At 47.4% G+C, this 27976-nt stretch overlaps 1 protein-coding gene across 1 annotated transcript; it reads right to left on the reverse strand.

Moving 5' to 3' along the window:
* Window positions 1–876: 876 nt before the first annotated feature.
* LOC135250921 (ephrin-B2a-like) lies at window positions 877–27695 on the reverse strand. Its single transcript, XM_064327747.1, has 5 exons — window positions 26805–27695; window positions 17676–17959; window positions 6916–7008; window positions 6284–6400; window positions 877–5236 (listed from the first exon to the last, which is right to left on the reverse strand). Exons 1-5 carry the CDS (start codon window positions 26915–26917, stop codon window positions 4827–4829), a joined length of 1017 nt encoding a protein of 338 aa, XP_064183817.1. The 5' UTR covers window positions 26918–27695; the 3' UTR covers window positions 877–4826.
* Window positions 27696–27976: the final 281 nt, after the last annotated feature.

Genomic DNA, 27976 nt, shown 5'->3' on the forward strand with positions numbered 1-27976 from the left:
GAGAGAGGAGAGGGGGGGGGGGATTGTAAGCCCCATATCTTCTTCTTCATGCTTCACATGGATCCAGGAGATAGACCCATCCTCAATTACGAATCATAACATAGCAAATGGAACCCGGGGGACCTAACCAGCTTCAAACAAGCCTGTGGTTGCCCTAAACAGAGGACATGAATAAAGAGGTGCTGGGGAGAAGCAAGGGATAGCACGACCTCCAGGCACGGACATCGTGTCCTATTTTATTCTGTTTCATAAAGTTAAGCACGTATCCTTTTTTGATTGATCACTGGATGGAACATCTAGTTCAAAAAACTGTGAGGGACATGCTGGTTCCCTGGTGCAGTGACGCACCCAGAAGTTTTACATCAGAAGTTTTGCCGTCCTCATCGCGCACCAGCAGGTGCTCTGGGCAGATAGGCGTGCGCATCCAGCCTGGTCCAATGGCACGTGCAGCGCTCTTCCTGGAAAGTGACCTGCCCAGGGTGCGATTAGAATGGCCGCTTGACACCACCTGCACCCGCTTGTCTGGGCGTTCCCAAATTAATATCCGAGGGGCCAGTTATGAGCCCCGATATACGTTTTCGACATTCCAAATTTAGAGAAAACAGAGAACAAGCAAAAAAAAAAAATTTATAATAATAATATAAATATAAATGGCCATTCCAAATTAGGCAAAAGCTAAAGCTAAGGGATAAACAGATGAAAAGAAACGTCTACAGCAGCCAAATCACAAACAGCGCATCGACGGCCTTGAAGGAGAACTGCGTTTATTTAGACGCTCAACTCGAACATTCCCCGCCAGTCCTGCAGTAGCACGGTGCGCAACTCCGTGCGGAATAACACAATCCCGCGGAGGAAGAAAGACAGACAGAGACCATCTCCATAGGAAAAACATTTTATTGAAAAACAATTTCCGCTTGTGACAGATCGGTGGAATGTGTGTGATTTATTCACAGCCTAGCCTTTACGAGATGCAGAGCAGGACTAAAGCCACCCACAGCCCAGTACACACTAAAGGAATCGGGGAGATAAAAACGTACAACTCAACCTTAATACTGTGTTACTTACATATCTGACAAAAAAAAGAACCAAAAAAAAAAAACACAAACTAAACAAATTAAATAAATATTTATGGTACACACTTATGGCACAAATATGCAGCAGTTGGTTTGGCAAGGTTTTTTTGTTTTTTATCGTTTTAAACCAAATTTCAATGAAACAGTGCAAAGGGTGTGGGGGAGTGGGGGGGAAAGGATAGTATGGGAATTCTGATGATCACTAGCTAAAATACATAGCAAAAATTCATTTTATACAAAACATCTTACTTAAGAGTTTCTTTAAAAAAAACTATCAGGTTTTATCTTCATTATGTACATAAGCTGGTAACCAAAAAAGTGTGTTGATTTATTGTGGTGTCTATTTTGTTTTTCTCTTTTCCGTATCATTTTATTTATTTACGTATTTATTTTTAATTTATTTAGAAAAAAGTGAATAAGGCTATCGTAACAACCAAGATTCCATGTATGATACAAACGCTAACGCATTTACAATACCTTAACTTCAGATGTACGGTGCAAAATCTTGGTCTAACGACCAGGGCTGACCATGAGAGCAAGGCATTTTACAGTAGCCTGAAGACACAACGCCCAGCTAACGTTCAACACAGTCACAACATTGCTGCAATGTTACTTCAATGCTATTATATAGATAAAACATCACAGCAACATTACTAGTTTGTTACGTGTTAGCAGGGTAAGGACTTCAGATTTAAAGAAACTAATAAGATTGTCATTGTATGCCCCTGTCAAGGGACAAAACAGCAATTTTTTCCCCATTATTTGTATTTCTTCCCTAAGTAACCTAGATCAAACGTGTTCAGTTTCACAGTTTAACTCAAATTACGACACAGTCATAAAAAAAGATACTGAAGGAAGTGACTTTGGAAAATAATACTAATCAAAAAATCAAATGAAAAACTAACAGCATAAAGCTCACAATATACTTTGCTGTTATTACCAGTGGTTTAAGAACACTTTCTTATGGGTGTAGTTTTTTTGTCCATTTCTTTTTTCATTGTCAGAAATAAAACAAATAAAATTGCATATTTGCAAATTCTGTAGCCCTGGACAGAGCCACAGACTCAGGTCACTGAAGGCTTCGTTTCTTGGTTAAGAGTCATGTGAAAGTGAATCAAAGATGTGAGAATGAATGATCGAGTGACCCAACCTCTTTGCCTGTAATTCAGTCACCACCCGTCCTCTCACTGTTATTTATAGTTTAGAGTTCTTGTTATTTATCATTAGTATTATTATTCGTTTATTTTTGTAATTCTACGTGATTATGGGGAAATAATGTTCATGAAATAAAAAGGGATTTGCATTCTTCATACTAAAATAATATAATAGTATTTGCACACACACAAACACTCTCTCTCGCTCTCTCTCTCTCTCACCTTCATTTTTTTATCATTCCCCCCTTCTTCTCTTCTTCTCTCTCACACACACACACACACACACAGAGGAAAAGAGCTAAAGCCACAGGGAAGCATGGGAAATTTCCCATGATCCTTTAGGACATGCTACAGTAAAGCAGTGGGGGTCTGTGGGTTCTGTTGTGGAAACGCTGGTCTGTACCAGTCAGACACTGTACGTCAACGATTCTGGCCTTCAGTAGAGCACTGAGAGCCTGTTATATCCCAGAATGCAGTGCATTAACACTTGATCTCAGCTATTTTTGGGCCCATAATATTTTTCCCATGAGCAGGAGTCAAAGGTGACCTCTCTATCTCGTTCTCTTCCGAGCCCTGCATTGTTTAAAAAAAGGCAGTTTAAGACATCTCTCTGGGGTGGGGGGGGGGGGTAAATTCATAACATTTTAAATGAAAACCTAGCTTGCATAATGTGTAATTACCATAATATATTATTAAACTTTTTCTATCCCTCCAAAAGTTCCTGTGCTCTATCCATCTATCATAAATAAAATTCTTCTCTATTTTCAAATTTTTGCTTATGTCTTCCCCTGGAAAGTTTACATCTAAATTCAATGACAGGTGTAAAATAAAAAAAAGAATATTAAACAAAAAATAAACAACTGAAGTTAAATTAAAATGAAGAGTAATAAAATGAAATGGCAATCTATTGTCTGATTACTCATGTGCTTTACTTGGTGAAGAGGCTGCTGGTCTACCTAGCAGCCCTGAAACATGAATAATTGGTTCGCCCATGTGAAAAAGAGGACAGGCTAGTACCAAGACCAACTTCAGCATCTCACTGAACTCTGCTAGTGCTCTTTTCCTGTTTAAATCTACTCGCTTCAGTAGGATTAAGGCAGGGTTCATTCTTACTGCCTGCATCTACGGTACAACTTCTCCTTCAGAACTGCACACGCCATTGAAGCACTCTTCACCCTGTAGAGGGGCACCTGGCATCTACCCTTAATGATATTCCAAACCTCAACCAATCCCAAGGCTGCAGAAGCTCCCATTGGCTGCTTTACTCCCCATGCAGCAGGAACTGGGTTACACAATAAGAGTGTGATTATGATACCGCAACAATTGTGTAATGCAATAATTCTGGTGGCCCAGAACCCTCCTGTCACCACAGAAGACAATGAGCCTTCAGGGAGGCAGACAGCAGTGCTCCTTTATCGTTTAACACACTACTCCGTCTTTCCCACTGCCTGCATTTCTCTCTCTCTCTCTCTCTCTCCTTGTTTCTCTCTGCTCTTCTTCTCCTACCTCTCCTAGGTGTGAATCATTTGTGTCTAAGTGTCATATAATCCTTATGCATAACAGCAGAACAGCCCAACTTGAACTTCCAGTATTAGAAGAGCTGGCAAGCGATCAACACATACATGGAAAAAGAAACAATTTTTGTTGGTTTTGTTTCAGAAAACCTTTTAAGACTTCAAGTAACAACAGTGAACAAAAATGTATGCTACCGATTTGGGTGGTGAGAAAAAAAAGGGGGGAAAAAACAAATTACTGAAGCCAATACGCTGATTGAAAAAGACCAAAAGAGCAAATGAGCGTGTGAGCATGCGTGTTGGTGTGTGACTGAGTGAGTGAGTGAGTGAGTGAGTATGTGAGTTACTGAGTGTGTGAGTGAGTAGGTGAGTGACTGTGTGGCTGAATGAGAGAGTGAGAGTTTAAACGAGTGAGCGCGTGAGTGGTGGGAGAGGGCGCTGTCGGAGGGGTGGACAGAGGCTTGTCCAGAGCCCTTTGTCCATGTCCAAAGAGTCACTGTCCCTCTCCTCGCTTGCTGTTAATCCCAGGGGCGTCTCTGGTGAGCGGAGAAACGGAGAAGTAATGGCTGAAATGAGTTCATGGCTGGCCAGTCCTCTCTTTATCTCCCTCTCTCCTCCGCTTTCTCTCTCTCTTTTTTTTTGCTCTGTGCTATCCTGTTCCCAGGCAGTGGAGTCCATTTAAGTGAGAATCCTTGGGTCAAGTGCAGGGGTCATTTGCTCGCCCCCCCCCCCCTCCTCACCCCTCAATCAGGGGGTTTCCGCGGAGCCCGCACCCGCCCCCCGGCGCGGCGGGCCGAATCCGCCGCAGTGGACCAGCACGGAGCCCCGCCCCCAAAACGCGGAGAGCACCCCATCCCGAAACGCGCACACACACACACACACACACACACACACACAAACACACGCGCACACAGCACCTTTCCAAGGAGTCCGCTGGGATCCCACCAACTGCAGTTGCAAGGAGATCCGTAATAACAACGATAATAATTATAATAACAATAATAATAATAACGATAATAAAAAATAACAAAACAGCCGGGGACGTCGCTGGCCAGTGCGGCGCCCCCCGCCGGGTTTCGCCCAGTTCAGACCTTGTAGTAGATGTTGGCGGGGCTCTGGGGGGGCATCTCCTGCACGATGTAGACGGGGTGCCCGTAGTCCCCGCTCACCTTCTCGTAGTGCGGGCAGAAGACGCTGTCTGCAGTCCTGAGCGGGATGATGATGTCGCTGGGCTCCGAGCCGTTGTTGTTGCCGCCGCCGCCGCCGCCGCGCTTGGGCGTGGCCAGCGTGCTGAGCGAGAGCCCGGCCGCGTGCTGGGGCGAGTGCTTGCGGTGCCGCCGCCGGTACTTCAGCAGGAGGAGGACCAGCATGACGATGATGACGATGAAGATCACGCTGCCCGAGGCGATCCCGGCGAACAGCGCCACCTCCGAGCCGATCATGCTGGACGGCTTGCCGCCCTTCCCGTCCGACTCCGCCTCCCTCTGGGACGCGTCTTGAGGACGGAGGAGAAAAACAAAGTGAGTCACTGAAGGCCGCGGACGGAGAGAGAGAGAGAGAGAGAGCTCAGGAATGCTTCTTTCGTTATTGCTAATGCTATTTGTCACCGGGGCCATTGTGTAAGCGGGCTCACCAGCTCAAAGAGGTTTCGGGTTCGATTTCCGAGCGAGGCGCTGTAGGTTTCAGCGAGGCGCTTCTCCTGAATCGTGTGTGATCGGGCGTACGTCACGCGAGTTGCGGGCTCCCGACCGTTGCCAAATCGCAAGGAAAACATTACGTCCGAACATCGCGACTCGCGACGGATGCGCCCCGAAACCGATCCGACTGGTTCACAGACGCGTCAAAAAAAACCTGGGCACAGTCAGCTCGAATTTGTCAGGCGTGAGAGGTCGTGCCGGCCGATCCTGTGTTGAAATTCCCGTTGAGGTTTCGCCCGCTGTATTTTGCCGACTGCGACGTCATGTGATCTGTACGGGAGCTCGTATAGCCTACGCTATCGTGCGACCGGCTGTCGCAGTCTGAACCTCGCTAAGCGCGAGAGGGCACCCGAGCTCCCGACGTCGTAACCCGTGGAAAAAATCGTATAATGTACGCCCCCCCCCCCAAACCGGCGCCTGGATAAGAGTGTCTGCTGAACGCTGACGTGCGCTGTAATACGGCGCTGTGAGTCTGTGAGGCGGCCCGTAGAGTGGATGCTATTTCAGCGTATGCATGGCACTTTAACTGCATTCTCCTCACGTAAATAAGGCCAAGAACCTGACCTGAAATTAACTGAGAGGCAAAGAGGGAGGGAGGGAGGGAGGGAGAGAGAGAGAGAGAGAGATCCAGAGCCAGAGCAGGAGTACAGAGGATGTGAGGACAAGGAACAAGACAGACAAGAAGACAGTGACGATAAAGGACAAGGAAGAAGATAAAGAGGGAGAGTTAAAGTGTTCATTAGTCACTCATTCACACACACACACACACACACACACACACACACACACACGCACACACACGTGTCAGTGTCACCCACCCGCCGCCCAGCCGTCACCACGCTCACCGTGCTTGTCGCCCGCGTCGTTTTGTTTATTGATGGAGTCCTTCGCCCCTCCCTCCGGGTGCTTGGGGGGGTACCCGGTGGGGTAGTCTTTGGGTGATACGGGATCAGCAGAAGGGCCTGAAAGATCCAGATAACACACAGAGACACATAAACGAGAGATAGCGGAGGCTGCAGCCGGGTCGTTCCGCCTTCACACAATGGGGCCTTCCTTTTAACGGCTCCCAACACCTCGCTATCAATCCCCTGACCTTCACAGAGTCTCTCCTTACATCTAGGGTTTGCAATCGCTCACCGCGACCATCGGCGAATCACCTCGGCGAGGACGGTTAACTGACATATTAATAATCGCCATCATTGTTAACGATGAGAGAAATGGCGCAGAAGAAAAAAGAGGTTATGCTGCTTTTCGGGAAGTGTAATGCCGTACATCATGTCTTGGCATCATTAGGTCCATAAGTCTTCTAGTCTGTATTCGTAAAAACCTGCCCTAAGATATCATATCCACTATGTTGCACCACAACAGGGAAACAAGAATACTGTGTGTGTGTGTGTGTGTGTGTGTGTGTGTGTAAGGAATACATTTTAATATACGCTGGTTTTCATTTTTGAAAAATATGTTCATTATTACTCACTCTGTCCCACTTTCATGACTATCTTCATAGACTTGGTCTTGCAGACTCCTCCCTCCTGGTTCTCCAGCCCCTCCATTGTGCCGTTAGAAGTAGCTGCGGAAGACGAAGACGAGGAGAAAATGGCCGTCACCACCAGCACCCACACGGGGGAGGGCTGAGTAATTATGTCTCTCTGTAAATCATGTGTCCCGTAGGAGCAGCCACCCTTTCTCTGGAGCGTAGGTGTGTGTGTGTGTGTGTGTGTGTGTGGGCATGGGTGTGCGTGTGTGTGTGTGTGTGCATGCATGTGTATATCCCCCCCATGAGTTGTTACGTATAGCTTTGCTAATGTGTTTTACACACAGGAGAAGGGGCACATTTGTTTGTTTCAGACTGTGCATGGTAGCCGGCACGAGACACGTTGAAACGCTGATTTCCCATCCAATTACAGAGGACCCTCGGGTCAGGAGGAACACAGTTAAAGACTCAAGTACACGACATGTGCGCACTCCAAACCCAACTGCTTACACTCCCCAACAGACACTCCTAACTCACACTTCAAGCACATTCCCTAACCGATAGTCCTAACACACTCCTTACACTCCCCAACAGACACTTCTAACTCACACTTCAAGCACATTCCCTAACCGATAGTCCTAACGCACTCCTTACACTCCCCAACAGACACTCCTAACTCACACCTCAAGCACATTCCCTAACCGATAGTCCTAACACACTCCTTACACTCCCCAACAGACACTTCTAACTCACACCTCAAGCACATTCCCTAACCGATAGTCCTAATGCACTCCTTACACTCCCCAACAGACACTCCTTGTGGTCACGCCGAACACACTCACTAACAATCTGGCAATGTCCGTAACCCAAAAGAACAAGAGCAGCCACGTGTTCAGATGGAGATTAAAGGCGTGGGATACAGAAAGGCAAGGGGTCACTGGGCCATTCGGACTAGGAGCGCTCGCGTGCGTTACCATGGCGAAGGGACACCGCTGCCCCACTTCCTCACTCTCACCAACGACACTTACGCTGGACAGCAGAACAAACCAGCAGAAGAGAGAGGGAGAGAGAAAGAGGAGAGAGGCAGCTGTCATAGACAGAGAGAGGGGTGACAAAAAGAGAGAGTGAAAGAGAGAGGAGAAGGGCTAGAGTGTCAGAAACACGCAGAGAGAAGGGGAGAAGACCTGCTGCGTCCAAACACCCGGATCTTTATTCACTCAACTCGTCAGGCGACACCCCAGTACCACAGCAACACCCTGCATTTCCTCTGCAGCCAGAACTACAGAGAGAGTCAGAAGGACAGACTAACAGAAATAAAAAAAAGTACAAGCAGGAGGAGGGCAAGAGAGGGATAAGGAGAGAAAGAATGTCAGACGGCGGAGACTGAAGGAGTGAGGGAAGGAGCGGAGGGGAGGGTCGAGTGGAACCTTTCCTCCGAAAAGGTCACGTGCTCCACTGGCATAAACCACAAAGCCAATTATCAACCCCTCTTAAAGCCACATGCACCTGCCTACAGCCCAACCGTCCCAGCCTTTTAGCACACCTGAATACAAAATCACAGAGCCACGGACGTGAACAAGAATACGCAAACGCGCACACAATCGCACTCACCCCAATGCCCTGCTACTGCCTTAAACACAATTAGACACTAATGTTATGTTCTGTTATATTTTGTGTTGTTATGTTAGTTATGTTATGTTAAGTTGTTTTGTTATGTTGTTATGTTATTTTATGTTACGTTACGTTACGTTACGTTATGTTATGGTTTGTTATGTTGTTATGTTATGTTATGTTATGTTATGTTATGTTATGTTATGTTATGTTATGTTATGTTATGTTATGTTTTGTTATGTTATGTTATGTTATGTTATTTTGTTATGTTATGTTATGTTATGTTATGTTATGTTATGTTATGTTATGTTATGTTATGTTATGTTATGTTACGGCACCATAACATGAATAATATTTTTTTAAATCTTCTACAGTCCTGACCCCGGCAGACCCTGCAGGCCTCCAGGACCAGGGCAGGAGGTCCCAGCATTCCGCAGTGCACAGTAAACTACGGAGCAGCACAGGACTCGGAAGAAGAGTGGTTCAGACAGCGACGGCTTACGCGGGCCGTATTCACAGAGGCAAGCTGTCAGCGCCGTAGCGGCTGGCGTTCCCAGTGCTGCCAGAAACCGGGCGGACCGGGCAATGAGCTCCGGCAGGTGGAGGAGAGGGAGGACAGGCGCGGGGAGAATGAGCGCGGAGAGCAGGAGACGCCCGGACAAAACCGCTCGACGGGAGCAGGGGGGAAATTCCTCCACAGCTTATCGCCCATTAGCGCCATACAGCACCCCAGAGGGCAATAGAACTCTGCTGTAAGAGCATTTTCTGACTGCCGTGCAACCTCCTGACTTCCCTCTCCCCCGCAAAGACGAATGTGCAAAAACAAAAGAGAAAAGAGCGAGCAAAAAAATAAAATAAATAAATAAGCTGAACAAAACGCATCGGAGAGGCGCGAAGCGTCGAAATGAGGGAGCGCTAACGTTTCTCAGGCCCTCGGGTTAAAAGACGATAATTGCACATTGTAGTTTCAGGGGCGGTTTTGAGAGGAACCGGGGGTCCCTTTCCCAGCGCCTGCGTGTGTGGCCGTGTTCTTAGCGCGTGGCGGTTAATGACTCCCCCGGCGTGGAGGCCGAGCAACCGCGCGGAGCGGCCGGACTCCCAGCAGGCCGAGGGAAACGGGCAGAGCTGAGCGCTGCTGCCTCTAGAGGGGGTGAGGGCTCACTGCACTCTCTCTCTCTCTCCACATCCCCCGCCCCCCCCTCCGCCCCGCCCCCTCCCCATCAGGTCAGTTGCACGGGTCTAATGAGATGCGAGGGTTTTAGCCGCTGTCAGGCTGCCAGACGCTCTGGCCTGCATTCCCTCCGCCGCCGAGCGTAGAGACAGGCGCCTCGCGGCCTGCCCCCACCACCCCCCTTCTCCCCCCCCCCCGTGCCCCCCTCCCCTCCCTCTGCCCCTGTGTTAAAGCCCTTTCATCCACCGGAACAGAATTAAAAAGCAGGTGCCTCCCAGCAATCCCTGTAAACCAGCTTTAAAAAGCAAGCCCTGATTGGTGAGGTTTTCTTCCCTCTCTCTCTTACTCTCTCCCTAGCCTGTCTCTCTGTTTCGCTTTTTCTTTTGTCCAGCCAGTTTGCATGTGAAATAAAAATAAGCGTTGAATGAATGATGCAGCACACGCAGAAACAAATCCTTGTACTGCCCTGTGCTGGTTGTGTGAACAAGTCTCTCTCTCTCTCTCTCTCTCTCTCTCTCTCTCTCTCTCTCTCTCTTTCTCTCTCTCTCACTCACTTGTTGGAGAGTTCTGTTTTTTCCACATGGCAACAAAGAGCAAATCTTCTTAAAAGCTTGTGTGTGTTTGCATTTATATGTTTATATTAATCCTTGTGTTGTGAATCTGTTGTAACAACACTGGTTTATAACCCACACACACACACAGACACACACGCAATGGCAGCCAGCTCCTCTGATCCAAGTCGAATTCAAAAATAAACATTTGCAATCTCTCTGTCAGTCTCCGTATCGCTGGCTGTCTCTTTGTGTCTTTCTGCGATGGTCAATCTGTCTGCTGCATGCTGCCCATAGTCCTCCCCTCAGGGTAGGATGCCCAAGGACCATCCAGCGTAACCATAAGGGTATAGGTTCTGTTCCCCCCTGGGCAGAGCCTTGGTGTATTGAGCAACAAGGCCAGTTGCTTCAGTAAAAACACAGCTCTGTAAATGGAAAACACATCCCATAAATCACCACCATAAAAGTGTCTCATGGGAAAAATTACCAGACACGTACACAGACACACTGTACACACACACACATACACATACGCACACAGACACACTGTACACACACACATACACCTACACACACATACACACACACACACATGCACGCATGCATACAGCACGTACACACACACTCACACATGCACACAAACACACACTCACACACACATGCGCACACACACTGTACGCGCGCAGTCCACACAGACGCCTCCCGTACACACACGACACACAGACACACTGTACACACACACACTCACACATGCACACAAACACACACTCTGCAACTCCCCGCGCTCTCCCTCCTTTTGTACACACAGTTTACGCCAAAGTATTTGTTCTCTGTCTCGGGTTCCTTCACCCCGCCAAACAAAATAGGCCCTCTTCTGAAGGAGAACTGGACTTTCTCGATACGCAGGGCCTCTCATTTAAAAAAATGACCGGAGGCTATGCGGTCTTATATTCCTTTCCCCGCCACAGAGCGGGGCCCAGGCTAGGAAGGGCCGTAGCCTTTGTTGGCTGACCTTGGTGTAGCGCTTTATTTTTTGTTTTTTTTTCTTTTTCTGTAGTACGGGCAGCGGAGCGCTACGTCATGCTGAAGGCCAGTCCCTCAGCCCGGGGTCAAAGCTGCCCACCAGGATGGCCCATGGAGGAGAGGGCCAGTCTGCCTGTCTGAGCGCCTTCGGCAGCAGCAGGGTAGCAGCGCGAGTTCCCCCCGCCCCGCCCGCAGCTTGTTTTACATCACACTGCATTGCATTCCTTTAGCAGACGCCCTCATTCAGAGCGACTCGGAATGCAGGAGAATAGCAGGCTAGCGCCGGTAAGCATTAGCGAACGCACATGACGTGAGTCAACACAGCAGATGAAGGCGCAACAGAGGGAAATCCAGGAAGGTTTCAATTGAACAAGTCAGTCCGGCTCCAGCTCTGACGGAAAAGGGGACGTTAACACCAAACCTTTTTCCATAACTGGACTGAAAACAGCTACTTATTTCCTCATAAGTAAATTCACCTCCTGAGACCTGGCATAAAACTTAAAAGTACTTATTTTCTTGACATCACGCAAGTGTCCAGGACGACAAAAACATGTTGCAGTGAAAATATTTTCAAAACTACCATTTTGTTTCCTTCGAAGGTCCCCGTAGCGTAGGTTTCGGCGCAGTAGAATAAGTGGCTCTTGAGATTAAGGCCAGAGACTCACGTCCCCTCACAGGGCAGGAAAATGAGCTGTCAGGCCTGAGGAGGTTATGGCTGCAGGCTTGGGTGTGCACCAGAACGCCTTTGGCAGGGGAACGGAATGCCTAACCTATCTCGCTCTGCTAACCCACCAAGCCTCGCTGCTCCGGGCAAAATTAAGATAACAGAAAGGGAGAGAGGCGAGCAAAGGACCGACAACATGAAAATCCAAAGCGAAAGGAAAATAGCAAAACAGACGGGGAAGAGAGAGAAAGAGAGAAAAGGGGAGAGAAAGAGTAGCACATGCCAATAAAACTTTCGAAAAAGTGTCACTGACAGAGATAGAGCGCGGGAGTTCATTCGCAGCCACAGTGAGAAGAAGAGAGCGAGAGAGAGGAGAGGAGAGGAGAGAGGCATGAGTGGATGATTGAAGCGAGGGACAGGGAGCCTTTCTGCAGGCCCAGTCACTACTCTCCCTGCCCTCCATCACTCAAATGTCACGGAAATCAGAGCTTCACTCTCTCTGCCACACTCATATAGCTATCTCCCCACAGCCAGCTCAGGGCCACCATCAGCTCATGTGTACGAGTGTGTATCCCATCTGTGCTCGAAGCTAACACACACACATGTGCACACACACACGCACACACACGCACACACACGCACACAGACACACGCACATACACACACACACACGCACGCATACACGCACGTGCACATGCATGCACACACACATACGCACGCACACACACACGCGCGCACACACACAAAGGTATATATTCACAGAAACCTATACCGACTCTGACCCAGACAGATTCACTAACACTTTAAACACTACCACAAACAACTCACAACATCACACTACCGTAGACTACACAAGCACGTTCAGCACCGCCTTTAACCGAATCTTTCTACTGGGATTTCAAACCAGCCAGTTGAATTATAATCTCAATTGTTTACTCAATTTCTCAGGCGGTTAATTCATTTAATCAACAAAGCGACCCTGTCTTTGTGTGTGCGAGCATAATTAACGCACAACAACCGCTATGCTGTATGAAGCTGCCATCACAATAGATGCTTACTGAATGGGAACATTCAGGGCCGGAGAGAAACAGACAGAGAGAGAGAGAGAGAGAGAGAGAGAGAGAGAGGGGGGGAGTGAGAGAGAGATAGAATGTGATACAGCGAAGATGCATCAATGATATTAATGACACAAGAATTGTCCCCGGAGAGAAAGAATTATACAGCACTAACAAAGGCATGCTCAATACATTTTCACTGATTATAAGCACATTATTTTCCCTGAAAACAGAAAAAAGTGAGAAAGAATCCATCCAGGCGACTGAGTCTTCACAATGAATATATATACAGGGTGATGGAATAATAATTTTAAAATATGTATTATTATTATTATTATTATTATTATTATTATTATTATTAGTAGTAGTAGTAGTAGTAGTAGTAGTAGCAGTAGTCGTTGCACTGGTAGTATGAGTACTATCACTATTACTAATGGGCCACACCAGGACAGTTGCTACTGTATGGTAACAAGAGATTGCCTACTTTACTGTCAAAGGTGAAAATCAAAGGGCAAACACAGCCTAAGTGCTCATAAGTTGGCACTGACAACAGGATGACGCAGTCAAACCAGCCGCCCCAAAGCAGATCATGTGACCACTCTGATTCATGTTATTGCTATGAGACGGTACAGGCAGAGCAAGACACGCTCTCCTGTACTGCGGTTGGAGTGAGCAACTTTGGCTAATTCAAAATCGAAGAAGAATGTATCTCCCTCAAAGACCCAGAGAAATGGCCAGTTTTACTGGGCCCAACACAGCCCCATTTGCAATGGCCAGAGAGACCCCTGATCAGTCTTTACTTGTTCGTGGCTAATAGTTGCTGCATGTTTACAACGGATAGTAATCTCGTTGTTGTGTTTTTTTTTTTAACCGAGTAATTACGCTGTTGGCTGTCTGCTGTTCTTTGTTTTGGCAGCACTGTGTAATGCCATGCCAGTGAAGCGCTTTCAAAATGAAAACGAAGAGAGAGAGAGAGATGGAGACAGACAGAGAGAGAGAGAGAGAGATGGAGACAGAGAGAGACAGATGCAGCAATGATATTAATGACGTGCTAATTGTCCCCGTATAACCCCCTGGAGCGTGAAAGCGGCAGCACTCTGCCAGGGTCACGGGCTGGTTACGGCCACTCGGAGCCCGGCGCTGTAATCCACCCTGACAGGGGAGCCCTCCGATTCGGACAGCGGCTCACATTACACCTCACCCCACTGCTGTCCCGGCCCCGCCGTCCCAGCCCTGCCCCGCTGTCCCCCCCCCCTCTTTATTTAATACACACACGTGTGTATTATAGTTCAGAGAAATCATTTTGCTGTTTCAGTGCCCACATACGCAAGGTCTCAATAAGATTCTGCCCTTCCTCTTTGTAACAGTTTCTCTCGTTCTCACACACGCAAACACACATACACACAAGGCAGGTGCAAACACACAAAATACAGACACACACACACACACACACAAGCATATACATGCAAACACGCATGCACGCATACACAAAACAGAAACACACACACACACACACACACAGACACATGCACTCAAATAACTTTATTTGCATGACTTCCCAATGAACAGTATTGCCAAAACAGAGTTTGGAGCAGGCAAGAGGTCTCTCTCTCTCCCTCTCTCCCTCCTGCTCTACCTCTCTCTCTCACCCTCTCTCACCCTCTCTCTCTCTCTCTCTCCCCCCCCCCTCTCTCTCATGCACTTGTCAGCAGTCACTCCTGTGCTATTTAGATCAGACTGTGCCCCGCTCTCAGGTTCCTCTGCAGGCAGCGCTGCCTCATGCACTCACATCAACCCAGCCGCTGCCCTGGAGGCCCGGGTGTTATCATCACACTGGGAGAGCGCTCAAACAAAACTGTGTGTGTGTGTGTGCGTGTGCGCATGCGTGTGTGCGTGTGCGCATGCGTGTGTGTGTGTGCGCATGCGTGTGTGTGTGTGTGTGTGTGTGTGTGCGTGTTTTGTGTGTATGTGCATTCGTGAATGTTCTTTACAACAACCTAAGGAATACACGATATATACCTATATGTGTGATATATGAGCGGTTAAAGTTTTATCACCATTATTATCAAAGATGCAGACAGAGAGAAGGTGCTGGCCATTGGCAGGGTCAGACACTGTGTTTCTCCAGTACATCAGTGAAATGCAGCAGAGCAGGCACAGGGAGGAGAAAAGCCAAAGCAGCAAAGCACCTACAGACGACCAACTCTAAATAACCTGATGACTCACCTCCCACACACACTTCCCCTTCTCTCCACTCCTCTCTCGAACTTATTTTTCTCATCCCCCTCTTTCTACTGACCGAATGCGTCCGATGGCCCAGTCTTTTGTAGTTTCAGACATTATTGCAGCGTTCCGTTCTTTTTATGTTACTGCGATGTTGTTTTTTTAAATATTTCCGATCCCCAAGCCTTACGACCAGAGATGTTCTTTAGCTCAGCTCGTTCTGCGATGGTTCTTTGTTACACTTCGACAAAGGAAAAAGAAATGAACTCATCATTCCCTGGCGAGTTGAGTCGATCCATTCTGACCCAGTCAATTGGATTAAACAGGCTGTAATTAATTACTTATCTGATCCGGCACAGATAAGTCTGCTCGTCCCTGGACCGTCTCCAAAACAGACCCCCCCCCCCCCCCCCAGACACACACACACACACACACACACAGTGGCGGTTTTCATCCCCAGAAACGATTTTGCGGAACACTCACACATCCTGGGCTTTTCCTGATAAGACCCAGGGAGAAATCTGCGCCCTCTACCCGTGCAGTCTGCCCAGGGGTTTCGGTCAGAGTCAGGCCAATGCATCAGTGTGTTTTTCTTTTTTGTTTTTTTTTTTTTTTTTTTTTTTATCCTATCGCTTTTTAAAGTCGAATTCTCTCCTCTACCGGCCTAATTGCATTCCTGACGAGGACCGGTGGTAAGAAAGAAACGCGCGCTCGGTCTAACGAGCTGAGATCGGAGCGCGTCCGACGCTCAGGCAGAGACAAAACCACGGAGACGGAGCAGGGACAGACACGCTGAAGGAGGGGCGCGGCTTTCACACGCGCGGAAACGCGACGTCCCGGCACGCAAAAGCACAGCACGCCTTCGCTGTTTATTTTTATTTTTTTTAATCTCTCCTTTATTCATCCAGGTGAGCCCCAGCGAGATAAAAATCTCTTTACCCAGGAAGCCCCACAAGCGCTCACAAGCTCACAAGCGCGCCCCGGCGTGTTCGAAAGCGGCCATTTTCTGCGAGCGAAAGAACGCAGCGCCGCACACAAGCGCCCTGCTCTGCGGGCACAGGAGCCGCAGGACCTCAGCCTCCCCTGAATTACTGCTCCCCCCCCCCCCGCAGTCACGTGACCTCCTCCCAGCATTCCCCACACCAGAGCCAGCTCCAGGGGAGTCACGTCATAAGGAACAGCGCGGGGTCGGGAGCGAATAAATCCATCCATTCATAAATGACGGACGCTCGTGCGACCGACCCTCATAGCGGTGTGGTGGCCCACTGCCGACCAGCTTACTGCCCAAAACACACAGCACACACGCACGCACAGCACATACACACATACAAACACACACACACACACGCACACATATACACACACACACGCATATACACACACACACACGCACAAACACGCATACGCGGCCGGTTTGTGAAAGGCGAATGATGTTAGAGAGGTGGGGGGGCCTTTGTCTCTCTCCTGTGTAACTGCTCTGATGGACAGCCCCAGCGGCGGATGGCTCTCTTAGTGCCTGTTCCAACAGTACTCAGAAGGGAGGTTTTCAAAGCCTCCCTCTCTCTTCCTCTTCCTCTCATATGCTCTCATTCTCTCTCTCTCTCTGTCGCACTCTCTCTCTCTCTCCGTCCCTCTCTCTCTCTCTCCTCCCCCTCTCCTTTGCTCTCCTCCTCTCCCTCCCCCACTCTCTCTCTCTCTTCCTCTTCCTCTCATATGCTCTCATTCTGTCTCTCTCTCTCTCTCTGTCGCACTCTCTCTCTCTCCTCCCCCTCTCCTTTGCTCTCCTCCTCTCCCTCCCCCACTCTCTCTCTCTCTCTCTCTCTCTCTCTCTCCTGTATTGTGCCCTGTGGTGACTCTAGTCCCTTGGATCGCCTGCTCCCCCCACCCCTCCCCCTCCCCACCCCTCCCTCCCCTCCCTCCCCTCCCCTTCCTGCATGGGCGCTGAAAGCCTAGCGGACGCCGCGGGCTCGGCCGCAGTCCAGGCCTTCGCATTGTCGCACGGAAAAAAAGGAGGGAAAAACCCCGGCTCGTCAAACGCCAACTCGCAAAGCGGCGGGAGCACGGACGCCAGCTCGGAGGGGCAGAGGGCTCTCCGGCGTTTCCGCACGCCGAACGCACAGGGCTCCCTCCCACGCCACCGCTAAGCCCCAATCCCCAACCTTATAATTCAGGTCCAAACCCGCCGCTAAGGCAACCAACACCAGGCCCGCTCCGCTAAACACACGCAGCACACACAGCCTAATCCGCACGGCGACAGCCACACTCAAGAAAACGAGTATTTGACTTCCTGTTGACTTGCGGGAATAGGCGTGAATTCCTGACAAACAAGCCAACTGACCAAGCCCACCCCCACCCCACCCCACACATACCCTCACACATACATTCACACCCTCTCCCACGGATCTTTGAACAATACAGAATACCGAAATGTTGTGGGGGGGTGGGGGGGGGGGGGGGGTACTCACAGATGATGTAATAGTCCCGCCCTCTGAAGAACTCCAAGCCCCACAGGTTCGGGCTGAACTCCTGGAACTTGAGGGTGAACTTGACGTCCTGGTCGGGCTTGACGCAGTTGAGCAGGGGCGTGTCCGCTTTGGTGATGGTGCAGCTCTCCAGCTGCGCCCGCTGCACCATGTACAGCTTGTAATACTCCACCCCCTCCCCCACCCCGCCATCCACCCGCGGGCACACAATGTCCATCTTGTCCCCGATCTGGGGGTACAACACCAGCCCCTGTCCCGGGGCGAATCTGAGGAGAGAAGGAAGAAGACAGGACAGGGTTAGGGGGGGGGAGAACGGTTTCCTCGGGTCTCTGGGATACTTTTGCGTCTTCAATGCTGATCTACAGAAGAACTAGAGATGCTTTACAGTGTGACTTTCCTCACAAGGAAGTATGGATGGAATTTAATGTATTCTTTTAAGTGGGAGAGGTCCCTGAAAGTATGTCTATGTGTACTTAACTAGTGAAACATTGTCAATCATTAATCTTTAAAAGTAAAACTTGGTCTAATGCACAACAGTTGTTACCTGCTGATTTGTCTGTATAGACGTGCATTTTCCATAAAAAATTCTGGAGCATACACAAACAGCTGACAAGGATTATCCTATAACACTGAACTGCAAGTTAGCCTTTGAAATGCTACCACACTAAACCCATACACAAAGTTATTAGGAGAGACTGTACACTTTGGACAAAACCTGTGGGTTTCTAAGTTAGGCTGTGGCCATCTTATTGCATTTTGTTGCTCTGTACTTGTGACATGTGCAATGACAATAAAGTTGAATCTAATCTAATCTAATCTAATCTTCAGGCTATCATCATATTGGCTCCCTACTCTGGTCAACAGGTGGATTTGGGGAGTTGAGATGGTCAGGTCACAGCCCATCTCTCATAGCACAAAGTAGCTTCATGTATGGGTACACCAGCACTCTGCTTTAGGGTCATTACAGCCCCAACCCCAACCTCCCACCAATCCTCTCCTGACACTGAGAGGCAGGGAGCGAGCAGATGACCACTGGGGGCAGTCTTTGCCTCAACTGGGTCCTGTGACCGGCCACGGACCTTCTCTGTTTGACACAGTGAACCTTCAGCTTGCAAAAAGAGAGACAGAGAAGGGCAGAGAACAAAATGGAGACAGAGAGAAAGAAAGGGCAAGGCTACATTTACGTTAGCATTACGTAGGTCTATGATTTTGTTTCTTTGTTTATTCGTGTGATTGAATATTGCTGTAAAATGTGTTCCTGTTTGACTGCCATTTGTTTATTCAGTCAGCATACACTTTGGAAAAGTAAGGGCATTATTCTTGTCACGTTAGTAATGCCAACCGAAGTGACCTGAACTGAACTAAGAGAGAGAGAGAGAGAGTGTGAGAGAGAGTGAGAGAGAAAAAGAGAGAGAGAGAGAAAGAGAGAACCCGAGAGAGCAGAAAACAACCTCCAGACTCCCTCTGATCTGCTGCCATGCATCCCAGCCCCCCACAGAGGACTATCATATCAGCGGTGGTTCTCTTAAAAGCTGACTGTTGGGTCTCCAGCTCGGCCTCCCCTGCACATTTAAGAGGCTGTGCCAGCCCCGGACTCTGGGAATATCGTTCTACATTAATGCATCAAATATAAATAACTTCTCCGCGTTTTGTTTTCCTTGTTTGCTCAATAATTTACTTGCTCGCTCGCTCGCTCGCTCGCTCTCCAAGTCGGGAGCGTCCTGGCAGACGGCCCGGCGCCGCGACCTCCGACCCTCCCCCGGGGAAAGACGAGGAGCCGAATCGAGAGTCTCGAGACGATCGGAGGGCGAGCTCGCGTGAGGGAGGGGGGTCCGGAGCTTTCTGAGCTGCGGGCGAGTTCTTACGCCAGACTCATGCCCAACTGCTGAACGTAAACAAGAGCACACTGAGCACACTGTGCCCATTGCTATCTTCCTGATTCAAAGTAAAATGTACCTGAACTACCAGGAGACATCTGATCACTGGTTTAAACTGAAACACAAACAGAGGCTCTCACACATAAGAGCAAATTTGCACATGGCAGTGCAGCACAAATGTCAAAATACACAAATGTATATATTTACAATGGTCACACACAACTCCTCCACAGAAGGAAATGTACATCTTCCGGCCAACACAAGCTAAAATGCCTTAATTAGAATATCAGAACGCATGCAGAAAACTCCTGGGTCTTTTTTTTAACCTCTGGCCTTTGATACATGCATGGACATGAGCGTATTTGTCGTTTCAAAACACAATATCATGAGAACAACTGACATAACGACTCTGCACACAGTCCTTCTTTTCTCTCTCAGATTAAAAAGGCAGAACACTAAGGTTGGGACCTGGCAAAGGTCGGTGGCAGCTAGTTTCTATGGCTACAGCCCACTGCTTCTGCGAAAGAGCTGAATCTACACAGTAGTGTGGAGTTAAATAGGCCCAGCACAGTCCTGCCACAGAACTACTCTGGTACCGAGGCACACTCTCATCATTCTCTCTATATTTTTCTCTCATCCCTCTCTCTCCATCGCTCTCATCCCTCTCTGTCTCCTACTCTCACACCTCTGATGCTAATTCTCTCACTCCCCTCTATCTATCTGTCCTCTTGTCATTAATTTATCCATCTTTCATACACCTCTCTCTCTCATTTCCAACTTTTTTCTCTTCCCCCGCTTTCCTTCGTTTTCTCATCCCTCTCTCAGTTTAAATTCTGACAAAAAAAAACTGCTGTGGCACTGAGGAACATTCTCTCTCTCGTCACACTCACTCTCTTTCTCTCTCATCGCTCTTTCTCTCCCCCTTCTCTCCCGCCCTCAACAAATTCAGATCACACGCCGCGTCAGCAGTACAAGACGCTGAAAAAAAAAATCTACGGCAATGAAACAATTTCTTCTTCTTGCGAACAATCAAACAGGTTGGAATGGAGACATCGTCGCGGCCGGTTTCAAAAGGGGCTTCTCTCAGCCACCATCTGAGGAAACCCGATCGATAGACCAAGGAGAAAAGAGGGGAGAGGAACCGTCAGATCGCACGACCGAAGCTCGCTGCGAGCCGCCGCCGCGCTAACCGAGGCCTCGCCTGCAGTCGGCCTGACCACAGCGCAGCGCCGCCGCCCGGCCCCCCGCACCTCAGCGTCCGCACCTCAGCGTCCGCACCTCAGCGTCCGCACCTCAGCGTCCGCACCTCAGCGTCCGCACCGGCGCTGAGCCAGTTAAAGCAGGAAGGGCCGGACAAGGTCGCCCGGACCTCCAACGCACAGACGCCATCGTTACCTCCAATCCCTCTGCGTCAGCAGACGATTGGACTGCTTCGTTCTGGAGCCAGCATATCCAATCAACAGGGCTGGGGGAGGGAGGGTATTTTGGAAGGAGAGCTGGTGGGTAGGGCGGTGAGAAGATGGGGGGGGTGGGGGGGTGAGGGGTTGGACACGGGTGTAAAACCAATAAAAGCCGAGGTCTCCCTTTCATGTCTGGGAATTGCTTTAACCCCCTGCATGAGCCAAATTTTACCCTCGCCCCCCTCCCCCTCCAGCTCATCCCCCCCAAGCTGTAAATATTACCCGGGGTCTGCATGAGAAAGGCCGGGCGGACAGCGGGAGGCCCGCCGAAGGAACGTTCATCACCCCACACTGGCCCGCTAACGAGCACACACCAGCCGGAGCGAGCCGCTATCTGTTAATACCGCCGCAAGGGGGGGGGGGCGGAGGGCGGCGACGCGGCGGATAGGTGGGCGCCACGGCAACGATCTGGGGGGAGGGGCTCATCCGGCCGGTGACATGTAAAGAGGGACGGGCGGCTTTGTTGTTCCAGCCCAAATGTCCTCTTCCCCGACGTGTACTTGCGCTGCAGCCCGAAGAATGAAAGGCATGCAAGACAAATACTAAGCAACAAAATGAAATCATGATGTTGGGAGAAAGACCTATATCTACACTGTGAAAAGTTTAGAAGCTTACTAACAATAATAATAATAATAATTATTATTATTATTATTGTTATTATTATTATTATTATTATTATTATTATTATTATTATTATTATTATAATAATAATAATATTAATATCATTGTTGTTGTTATTGTTTATATTATTATTAACTGTGCAAATGCGAATGCCACATACAACATGCTAACATATTGCCTATTTCATATTGTAACTGCTTCTGCAAGCCTGCATTGTTTTGCCCTACCAATAAAGCGCCACTTAATTAAATTGAATTCAACTCAAACTAATCTATATCCCATAAAATATAGACAAGCCTCTGAAAGACTCCAGTTCTGAAGAGCCAGTGCGTCTACTGGATTTCCAGCGTGCTTAATCTGACTCTGTGATTGGACAATGAGTCGATACGGCTTGCCTCCGATGCCTAAATTAGCAACTGATTGAAAGGAAGTCATAAAATCTACATAAACTGCTGCCCTTGAAGACTGAAGTTTGAGATGCCTATCTCAGAGGAGCACATCGTCTCTTAAAGAGACGCATCTGGACGCATCTCCTCTCTGGAGACACATCTGCTGTTGTAGTCTCCTTCCAGTTGCGTCTTGGTCTTGATTTTTCCCGTGGAGACATTGTGGGACCCCCAGGAGACGAGGCACACAGGTGCTCGGGCCCGGTTCAACGTTTTCTTTTCTCTGATATCAGATCAAAGTGCAGCCCAATAAGCTACGAGCGGGTGAGAAGGGAGGAGAAGGAAAAACACAACTGAAAAGTCAATCAACTGCCGGACATCTGCTTTTGTCATTTTGCTTTTGTTTCTTTTCCTCCTCCTTCACAACCAACAAAGGGGAGAGTTTATATTATTTTTTCGTCTTCTGTTCTTCTCAGTTCTTGACGCGATGGCCTAAGGTCGTGGCCGCAACATCACAACCTGCTACCTCTGTCTCACTTCCTCTCTCTCTCTCACCTTCATTTTTTTTATCATTCCCCCCTTCTTCTCTTTTTAACTCCCACCCTGGCCCTGCCTTCACCTAAATACCGATTGCGGAGATGTAGAATGCGGGGGGGGGCGGCGCGGAATGAGTGCGTCAAGCTAGCCCTACAAAAATAATCACTGACCACAGGACAAAGCCGGTACTGTGTGCTTCCCGAGCCTGCCGCTCTCCAACAGACCGTGGCTGTCTGCCGCTGGACGGCGTGGGCTCCTCTTCTTTAAATATATCTCCATCGCCGTCTCTCCTGCCAGGCTCAGACCGCACGGCTCTCTCCGCTCGCTCCCGTCTGTATTTATCCCCGGCGAATCCACGCGTCCTCGCCCCCAAACGCATTAAACCACGCGCAAAAAAATATAAAACTGAAACCCACAGCACGGCGCAGCTCGGCAACAAGTGACAGGTTCGAAGTGAGGCCAACGCGAGGGAGAGAGAGACAGATAAAATGAGGCTAGGAGATGAAAGCGATGTTTTATTTGTGTTTAAAATGCGAAGTTTATTTGACTTTCGGTCATCCCCTCAGTATATTGGAGATTCTAATCAAGGACTGAGAAGTTCAGGAAGTGGACGCACGATGACGGCATGGGAGTAAATTCACCGCGTTTTCATTAAAATGGGATGCGGATGATCGGAGGCCTGTACCGTTCGTGAAGTCTGCCATCATGCCATAATGAGTAACAATTCATCTTAAATAATAATATCAGAGCGCCAAGGGTTCAACCCACACGCCCTCAAAACCTCTGTCCCCACCCTCACTCTTCCTATGCCCCTCAGATACATTCTAAAGGCAAACCTTTTTTCCACTTCCATGAGTTGGCATGGAAAGTTTTTTTTCAGCCTACCTTTGTGCGCATTATACCAAATGGGAAGACTTACCAATGTTTTACACGTGATACTAAAAACAGAAAATCCTCCAAGCGAACCATATTGTAAGGGCAGAGTATAAACCTGTTTTTGTCTTGTTTTGTTTTCTTATGTGCGTAACAAATCAGATGGCCTCTTGTGTTTCCTCCCTGCGGCACTGGGAACCCCCTGTTGATCATTCATGCTGTATCTGCATATCTATACTTGCCTGGCTATAAAGGCCAAGCATCTTTTGTAATCTACTAATGAACTACAGAAAGCGGCGGATTCCACTGCAATAAAAAAATGTGTTAAGCAGGGCTTGGCTTTTGTTTCTCACGTAAAACTACAAAACGGATTACCAGTAGGCGAAAAACCACCATGGTGTGCATACACTGGTTTAAGTAAAGCGTAAACAACAGTACGATTTAAACTGACAGGCAGGGCCCCATGGTTAGCATTTTCCTCTGCACATTCACCGAATGCACTGAACTTTGCTGAGTCTTCGTCGGCCCGGGACAGAAAACAAAGAAAACTAAACGATATGGCGAAGACCCAGAGATTTTTTCCCCCTACAATCTGAACACATCCAAACAAAAATGTAGAAATTACATATTAACTACATTTTAACTGGCGGGCATAATTACTTTGAGCAAAAAGATCAAATGTAAGGAGAAATATTAATAATGTAAAAAAAAAAATTCACGAGTAATTATTTTCGTCAATGAAAAGACCCGCATGCTAATCTTGTATGGTGTTTATACTAGAGGAACTACTCATTAATACGAATGAGGACCAGGTTGCAAACTCATTCGACACGTCAGTAAGTCATCTCGTGCTTGTAATTCAGCTCATGGGCAGTGGTAGTGGTAGCCTATTTTGCTAATTGTTTTATTTTTTAAAGATAATGAGTAACCTTGCCATCTGATCTACGCCCTATGTGTGCTTGAGCAAAAAAGGGTTCATTAGGAAGAACGAACGATACGGGTACCTTCTTCCGTGACTGGCCTTCAACATGGATTAGCGATAAATTGGCTACGGGTTGTGGGCTAGTGAGGTCAATTAATATAAATAAAAACTTTTTCAAACTTGATTTTTGCTGTGCATTGACGTAACGTACAAATAAAAAGCAGGAAACATCTGTATATATGCGCGTTCATCCGTCTATAAATCAGTTGAGAAATGAACTGTCTTACTAAAATATTAAATTGGTAATCACAAACGACTGGTGTATGCTCTACAATGTTCCTTTTCATATTTCCCCAGGAACGATCACAGCAAAATGTCCAGTGTAAATCAACTCTTACCGGGTGCATATGGTCCCTATTCGACTCATATGTAGCCTACTATCTTAAGAGCTGAATGAACAGTGGACATATTACATTTACGAGTAAATTGTACGCATTTGGGTTGCACTAGACGGAACTACGGGCTGCAAGGAGCAGCGCTGGCAACCCGGGATTGGCATTAGCCTCTCGCCTGTTAAACACTATCAGCTCCATTTCTCCCCTCTACTTCGCCAACAGCCGGCAAACCAATGACCTAATAATCACTCCAGCCATCTCAATGCCTGACACTCTCCTACACCAGGATTTGAATCTCTAGTCTTAACACCATCAACTAGGCCGTTATTCTGCATTATCTGGCCACGCTGCGCAGACAGTATTTTAACTGCTGATTGCGCAACTGCCGCCGTACGAAAAATGCGAATACCATAGCGACACAGACAGTTAGGAATTGTATGTAATATGCAAAGCCACCAGCATCTCTCTCCCCCCCCCATATCTGTTTATCTCTCTCGCGATAATAATTCTCGCATTGCGTTATTTATTCAATACTCCATCGAACGCAAGTTCCGCGTACCATATCTGAAGACATGCACGCTGCAGTCCTGCTGATTAAAAATGAAGACGCGAATAAAATGTCTTTTCAAGCAGATGCATTTTCGAAGGCTACTGTAAGTATGAGAGGCCAAGGAGGGCACCTGTTAAACGTCGTCATTGCCTCCGAGCTGTCAGTCCAGGCCCATTAAAAAAATTAAGAGAATAGCTACTTTTCCAACTAAAAGATCTAAAGTCGCGTGGTGAAACGTATTTTTCTATGACAAAAAAAAAAACGGAACGCAGACAAGTATGCCCAGGTCCCCAAAAAATAAAGAACTGCTTCGATATGCCGATATTCATGTTAAAATTCAAGTCAGGTTTATGTGGTTTACATGTTATAGAGCGTACTTTCCAAGAAAACCCGACATCCTTCCAGCTCAATGTAAGCTAACTCCACGGTGTCCACATTTCCAACTCAGTGCGTATCGCCGAATATTTTTTTATATTTTGAGTCGTGCATAAAAAATTTGTAAATGTCTAACCTGTACAGTGGCTCATAAATTACAGGCCATATTTAGTTAATTATCCGAAGGGCCCTAAATGTGTTCATTTTGTACAAGTTAACTTGTTTGTTTCCAATACAAAGAGCAACTGTTGTGATGTCTATGAAGCTTAGGAAATATAAAACAAATGTGGCATATCGATATCTGAATAAAAAAATACAGTAACCAAAATTGTCCTATTAAAAAGTTTTTTTTTGAGAAACAGAAATAAAAATTAATTCAAAGAGGAGTACGTTGCATTATAAACTTTTTAAATGCACAAATTTGCAACAATAAAATTTGACATTATTATTATTACTATTATTATTTATAATTATTATCATTTCATGGCATGGTACATCATATGCGCCTTCAAACAAGATTATCAATGCGCGATGGAGATGACGGATCCAACCGTAAGTGGGCCTTGCGCTAAATAGTCGAGGATGCTAAACTTCATAACCTATATATTATGCAGTCTCATTATTAATCAAAATGTTATTTCTGAAAAACAGTACATACGTTTTTTTTGATCACGTAGAGGCGAGGTGTAAAGTTAAGAATATTCATCTTAGAAGACAAGTACCCTAGGACATGCGAACTATCCTCTCGGCCCCCATCGAATATAAAATCGTTCATCACAAACACACGCAACCGGGCATTAAAACAGAAGAAAAACGCAAAAAGAACAGCAATACGCCTCTGTTGTATTAAATATAATGTTATCTTAAATATTATTTCACCTCAGTTGACTGCAGGTTAGGCTACGCACTTAAAACGGCTTCTTGTGGGACTCATCCGAGCCTTTTTGATGATTGATATTCTACAAGCATTTTAGCACATATTTAAGATTATTTCTGTTAGTTTTCACTACAGACACGCTCTTATGACTACTCTGTTGGGGTAATATAGCATATATGGGTTAAAACAAGTATCCTGCCAGTAATGTATATGTAGTGAGCGCGTTTGCTTTACTTACTTGGTGTTTGTTGTATTCCAGTAGATGGACTCTAAAATGAGCGCACGGGACAGGTTCACCTTGCACACAAGGAAGAAAACTCCGAAACAGTATCTCCACAGCGACTCCCCCATTATTGCATCCACCACGGTGGGTCACAAAATGTGGGATATTAAATATATATTTTGTTATTATTATAATTCGTATCGCCAACGAGCGTAAATGCGACAATACACGGAGCAAAACTCTGTAATCCGACGCAGAGGAATAATTTTTCAATTAAATTCCCAAAGAAGAAACGGGTTTAATCAGTCCCGCCACGGCCAAAAAGCGACCGCTCTTACGGAGCGCGCAAATATCCCAAGCACCGGGAGAGCTCCAAACCTTCAGAAAGCAAGAGCAGAACAGGGGAAAACCGGGTCGTGCGGCAGTCTCTCATTCGGATGAGACCGTGTTAATTTTCCTCAGCCATCCGATCCGAAGGAGGTACATTCCTCAGAGCAGGGCGACCCACGCCACTGTCGATGTCCTTTCCCTCGATGCCAGATACATGTGAACACAATAATCCGCGGTTTTGTCCAGCGATTGCCAAGTAAAGTGGTATCAATCCAACTGCACGCGTTCTCCGAGAGTAGCAGCAGAAAAAATAGTGATTCTGTATATTCCCTATGCAAGCTGCAAATTATCTGCAACTGAGACTCTAAAAAATGGATAAAATAATGAGAACAAATGAAAACTAAATAATAATAATAAGTTAAATTAATGAAACTAAAGTAAAATTCTCATTTCGGTCCTTTTCAGTTGTAAGGGAGTGCTGTTGGTGAATCATGCAGGTCCCGTAGAACTCCTTTGTGAAATTGCAAGGCGGCACGAAAAGCTACGCTGAGCCCGGGCTGCAAGTAACTGAAAGCGACCGAGAGACGGAATATTTGCTAGCAGTGTCTTTCCAGTGGCCCCGCCCACGTTGATTCTCATTGGATAGACCGCTGGAAATCAATAGAAACACTTCAGGCGATCAAGGTAAACGTTTTGGTGACTAGTTGAACCCCAAATCAACGACCGAGGGGGATGAAGTGGAACGACACGCGAACACAGCCGAATTGCTTTACATACACTTGAGAAATAAAATTATTTAGCGACGATATTCATAATAATGCAAGGCAATTTTACCAATGAATACATGCGGCAAAATG

Source organism: Anguilla rostrata, chromosome 3 (genome assembly GCF_018555375.3).
Source record: "Anguilla rostrata isolate EN2019 chromosome 3, ASM1855537v3, whole genome shotgun sequence".
In the NCBI taxonomy this organism is placed as follows: Eukaryota; Metazoa; Chordata; class Actinopteri; order Anguilliformes; family Anguillidae; genus Anguilla; species Anguilla rostrata.